The 4960-nt window shown below is 46.6% G+C and overlaps 1 protein-coding gene across 1 annotated transcript in view; it reads left to right on the top strand.

Moving 5' to 3' along the window:
• PAPPA2 (pappalysin 2) overlaps positions 1 to 4960 on the top strand; it is a 144674-nt gene that overhangs the window by 66290 nt on the left and 73424 nt on the right. The window contains exon 11 of the mRNA XM_023510812.1: positions 2628 to 2799. Coding sequence (XP_023366580.1) covers positions 2628 to 2799 — 172 coding nt within the window. The remainder of the gene's footprint in view (positions 1 to 2627; positions 2800 to 4960) is intronic.

Genomic DNA, 4960 nt, shown 5'->3' with positions numbered 1-4960 from the left:
CTGAAGGGACCTCTTGGAGAAGGAAGGTGTCCTGTGTGCTTTGTGTTCCCATAAAAAAATATCTGAGACTGAGTAACTTATAAAGAAGAGAGACTTAGTTAGCTTCTGGTTGTGCAGGCTGGGAAGGACAAGAGGCATGGTGCAGACATCTGCTCAACATCAAGTAGGTATGTGTAAAGGGGAAAACCCAAGGGCATGTTGACTTTATACCAACCCATCCTTGCAGGAACGGATCCATTTCAGCCAGACTAATCCAGTCTCATGAGAATGAGAGTGCACTCTGTATTGTGAGAACAGTACCGAGCCATTCATGAGGGATCCACCCAGGACCCCAACACCTCCCACCAAGCCTCCACACCTCCTAACACCACCCTATTGGGGATCAAGTTTGAACCTGCTTTGATGGGGACAGCCCATGTCCAGACCACAGTATCTTGAATTATCCCTGCCAAATTTATGTCCTTCTCATATACGAGATACCCACCCCAATAAACTCCAAAGGCTTAACTTGGTCTAGCACTAACTTAAAAGTCCAAAGTCCAACATCTCATTTCAGATTCAAGGCAAACTACTTCCATTTACAACTCCATAAAATACAAACAAAATTATTGACTTCGAAGATAAAATGGAACAACAAACACTGGGTAAACATTTCTATTCCTAAAGGGAAAAATAGGCCTGGAGAAAGGAATGAAAGTCTGAAACCCAGAAGTGCAGACATTAAATCTTAAAGCTCCAAAATAATTCCTCACTCTGTGTGCCACCGCCTGGGCACAGTAGGGGATTTACCTTCCCTTAAATGAAACCTCACCTCAAGGCTTTTCTGGGCATAGCCCATGTGGCTGCTGTCAAGGGCTGGAGTTGACTGCTTGCAGCTTTTCCAGGCTAAAGGAGCATGCTGCCAGTGGCTCCACAGTCCTAGTGTCCTGGCAGCAGCCCCTGCTCCTGGGGCTCCACTAGGTATCACCCTAGTAGGTGCTTTCTGTGATGGGTCTTCCCCTATAGCAGGTTTCTCCTGGGATCCCAGGACTTTAGGTACATCCTCTGAAATCTAGGCAGAAGGTGCTAAGTTTGCAGGGCTCTAGCATTCTGTGCACCTGCAGTGTTAACCCACAGGAACACGGGCCTATCTGAGGCTTACTGCTTGTGCTCTCTGGAGCTGCACCCGGCCACACCTGCAGCTGCTTGAGTCATAGCTACTGCAGTGGCAGGTGGAAAGCGGCCTTCCAAGGCAGCAGAGCCTGGGCTAATCCCCTGAAATCATTCTGTCCTCTAATGAGTTGTAGCCCCTTATGCAGAGTGGGCTAGCAGGCCACAGGTCACGTGCAGGGTGGAGTCAGATCCCCAGACTGAGCAGACCTGTGGTGCAGAGCACCTGTTCAGGATGGAGCAGGCCAGTCAGGCAGGGCACTCATACACATGAAGGGCCACACACAGCCAAGATAGGGTATGGCCCCCAGGTTGCCTGTGCAAGTAAGTGAGAGTCCGTGCCATGTGGACTACCCAGAAGCAAGGGCCAGGCTGTATGGGCTTTCACCCCATTTGGAGCCTCTCAGGCAAGGGCATCAATAGCAGCAGTCCAGCTATCTTGGCAGTGGGCACATAGGGCCATCAGCACCTGCTCCATCTGGTTCCCATAGGAAGTATGGTGGACTAGGATAGCTTAGTCCCCAGCAGCAGGTGTTGGGCCCATGGTCTCTGCTCTGCCCAGGGTCCCCAGAGGCTGTGGTGACAGTAGTTTATATAACCTGCCTACGGGCCATACGTGGGCACCAGGATTTCCCATTGCCGCCCCACCTGGCAAAGGCAAGGGGGAAGCAGCAGTCACAGATCTGACCACTGGCCAAAAGCACTGTTCCAGGACCTCCAGACCTTTGATGAGAAGGGCAGCCACAAAGATCCCTGACATGCCTTCAGAGCCTCTTCCCCAAGTCCTGAGTATTAGCACCTGGCTCCGTCCCATCAGTACTAATCTCTTCTTTAGTAGGTTGCTCAGCCATGACCTTGAGTTCTCCTGAGAAGGCTCTTTCCTTTGCTATCACATGGCCATGTCGTGAATTCTCCAGACCTTTCCAATCTGCTTTTCTTTTCTATAGAAACTGAAAGCAGTTAGAAGTAACCACACAGCAGCCTGAGCGCTTTGCTGCTTAGAAAAGTTCCTCTGCCAGATATGCTATTCTGTCTAAGTTTGGCTTTCCATGAAGCTCTAGGGAAGCAAGTTCTTTGCTAGGTTGTGACAAGAGTGACTTTTGCCCCAGTTCCCAATACCTTGTTCTTGGATTTCACCTGAGAGTTTATCAGAATGGTCTTTGTTGTCCATATATTTATTAGTGTTTTGGCCAGGACCACTTAACCAATCTCTATGAGATTCCAAACTTACCCTTTTTGTCTTCTGAGCACTCACCAGAATCGGCCTTGATGATCTGCTCACAGCTATCACTGTTGGTGTTTATTATGCTACATGGTTCCAAGTGTGTAGAAAAAGGTGATGAGTTAAATAAATGTAAGTTTTAGAGAAAAAGTAGTTCTCTCTAGTTTAGGGACATGTCCCAGGGAGCTGCCGAGTCATCGCTGCTGCCTGTCAGTTCCCAGCCAGTCCTAAGATGCTTCTGTTTCTGTCACCCCAGCTGCGTCCATCGGCCCTGTGGGGAGCAGGGCAGCTGTGCGTCATTGCTGCTCGATCACGCTGATGTGGTGAACTGTACCTCTAGTGGCCCAGGTCACATGAAGTGCGCTCTCACCTGTCAAAGGGGATTTGCCCTTCAGACCAGCAGCGGGCAGTTCCTCAGGCCCATACAGGTGAGTTGAAAGCACTGGCTATGCTTCCATGACCAAGCTACTGGGGAGGGAAGCCATCTCTGCTCTTCTCCATGGCTGGATAGGGGAAGGGCAGATGTTTTAAAATTGTTTGAAAGGAAGGCAGGAGGGCTCTGGCAAGCAGAGAGAAGCATGGCTTAATAGAAACACAAGGCATCGGGAAGCAGGTGCAGTGCTGATTTCAGAGCATGTTTCTGTCCAGGGAGGCAGTACGCAGGGGTGCTTACTCTGTTCTCCCTTGGTTTTGTCATTCTGTGAGAAATTGGGCTCTCGACTTTTGCCTTCATGATGAGAATACTGCAGTTTAGACTTGTTCATAATTCACAGGCAAGATATGTTACACAGAAACTTATCTGTGGTTCATTGTCCACCCATTTTCCCCAACCTTCCTTACAAAAAGGCTGGAGAATCAGAACTGAATTCGCTCCCCCAAAGTGCTAAATCTATCACTGAGGCAGAAATTCTTTCATGATTCTAGCTTTGGTGAAAGTTTCCAAATTTCTTCAGGCCCCAATCCAAATTTCTACAGCAGGGGTCCTCAAACTTTTTAAACAGGGGCCAGTTCACTGTCCCTCAGACCTTTGGAGGGCTGGACTGCAGGCCTTGGGACAAGTCGGCTGCTAAATAGGACAGGCAGGGGTGGCAAAAACACCTGGCGGGCTGGATAAATGTCCTAGGCGGACCACATGTGGCCTGCGGGCTGTAGTTTGAGGATGCCTGTTCTACAGAATCATTTTTAGATTTTCAGGGTAATTTGAAGGTAGTAGAATATATTGATTAAGAATACAGTTGGGAGACATATCTACATAAAATTTCAACTTTCACTATGTATTAGGTGTGTAAATTTGGATTAAGGCAAACACAATCAACCTCTTTAAGTCTGTTTTATAAAACAATTGTAAAATACTTTGTAAAATAGAAGGACTTATATCATTGAGTTATTATGCTGTTTGACTGGGAATCATTTAAATGCCTCTAGCAGTATAGTAGGCACACAGCCCTGAATTAAGCTGTTATTATTTTGTGCATGATGACATATTCTCAACTAAGAATTGGTTTTCCATTTTTCATTTAGAGAGTTTACAATACTCCACAGAAGACTTTTAAACCCAAACTCAACCATTAGAAATCATGACCACATTATGAGTTAGAGAAAGGATGTACTAGGTAAAAGATAATGATGCCAGCTGGGTGCAGTGGCTCACGTCTATAATTTTGGCAGTCTGGGAGGCTGAGGCAGGTGGGTGGCTTCAATTCAGGAGTTCAAGACCAGCCTGAGTAAGAGCGAGACTCTGTCTCTACTAAAAATAGGAAAATTAGCCAGGTATTATGGCAGGAGCCTGCAATCCTAGCTACCTAAAGTAGGAGTTTGAGGTAGGCTGACATCATGGCACTCTAGTCTGGGCAACAGAGTGAGATGCTATCTCAAAAAAAAAAAAATAATAATCATAGTAATAATGACGATGGTGCTTGAGGAGAGAACCAGAAATGTGTATCATGAGGAAAGTGTGGACACACAATTGATTGAAATTTCTTTTTTTTTTTCCATTTTGTGCCAATTGATTGCTTAACAGGTTCCAAACCTAATGGAGAATTTTGCTCTCTTAGAGATGATTGGAGTTTAACAACTCCATCTTTGATTCAAGTCATTTAGATTCTGCCGAGAGAGAGACAACTTTAATGTGCTTTGAAGCACCAGCTTTGTGGTCTATAATTCTTTAGCCAGGTAGGCAGAGCTCTTATCATCTGTTCTTCACCCGTCTTAACTCAGGGACAGATCCAGCCACCTAGAAATGAGATAGAATGAAAAAAGTTCTGAAGAAAAGATTTCCCTAAAAAAAACAAGAGCATCCTGTTCTTGGCTGACATCAAGATACCTCCCAGAAAGAGGTAGCTATGACACCTGGCACAGAGTCACTCAGGGTGAAGCAGGTGAAATTGTTGCTGTGCTCAAGAAGGCAGTGGGGAGGATGCTGGGATGGATGGCAGTGCACAACTTCAGGGCAGGGCCCAGGCTAACTCCTGTAAGGAAGGAAAATCCAGCAAGAAGTCCTAGTCTTTTCTGTTCAGTTTCATGGCTATGAGGTGTTGCCATCACTAAATCATCAACTCCAAGGAGCTTAAGGCAGAGAGCTGGCCAGCC

This window comes from Otolemur garnettii, unplaced genomic scaffold (genome assembly GCF_000181295.1).
Source record: "Otolemur garnettii isolate 467f Iridium unplaced genomic scaffold, OtoGar3 scaffold00016, whole genome shotgun sequence".
NCBI lineage: Eukaryota > Metazoa > Chordata > Mammalia > Primates > Galagidae > Otolemur > Otolemur garnettii.
Note: the sequence above shows the minus strand (reverse complement) of the source record. Positions and strands in the feature narration are given on the sequence as shown.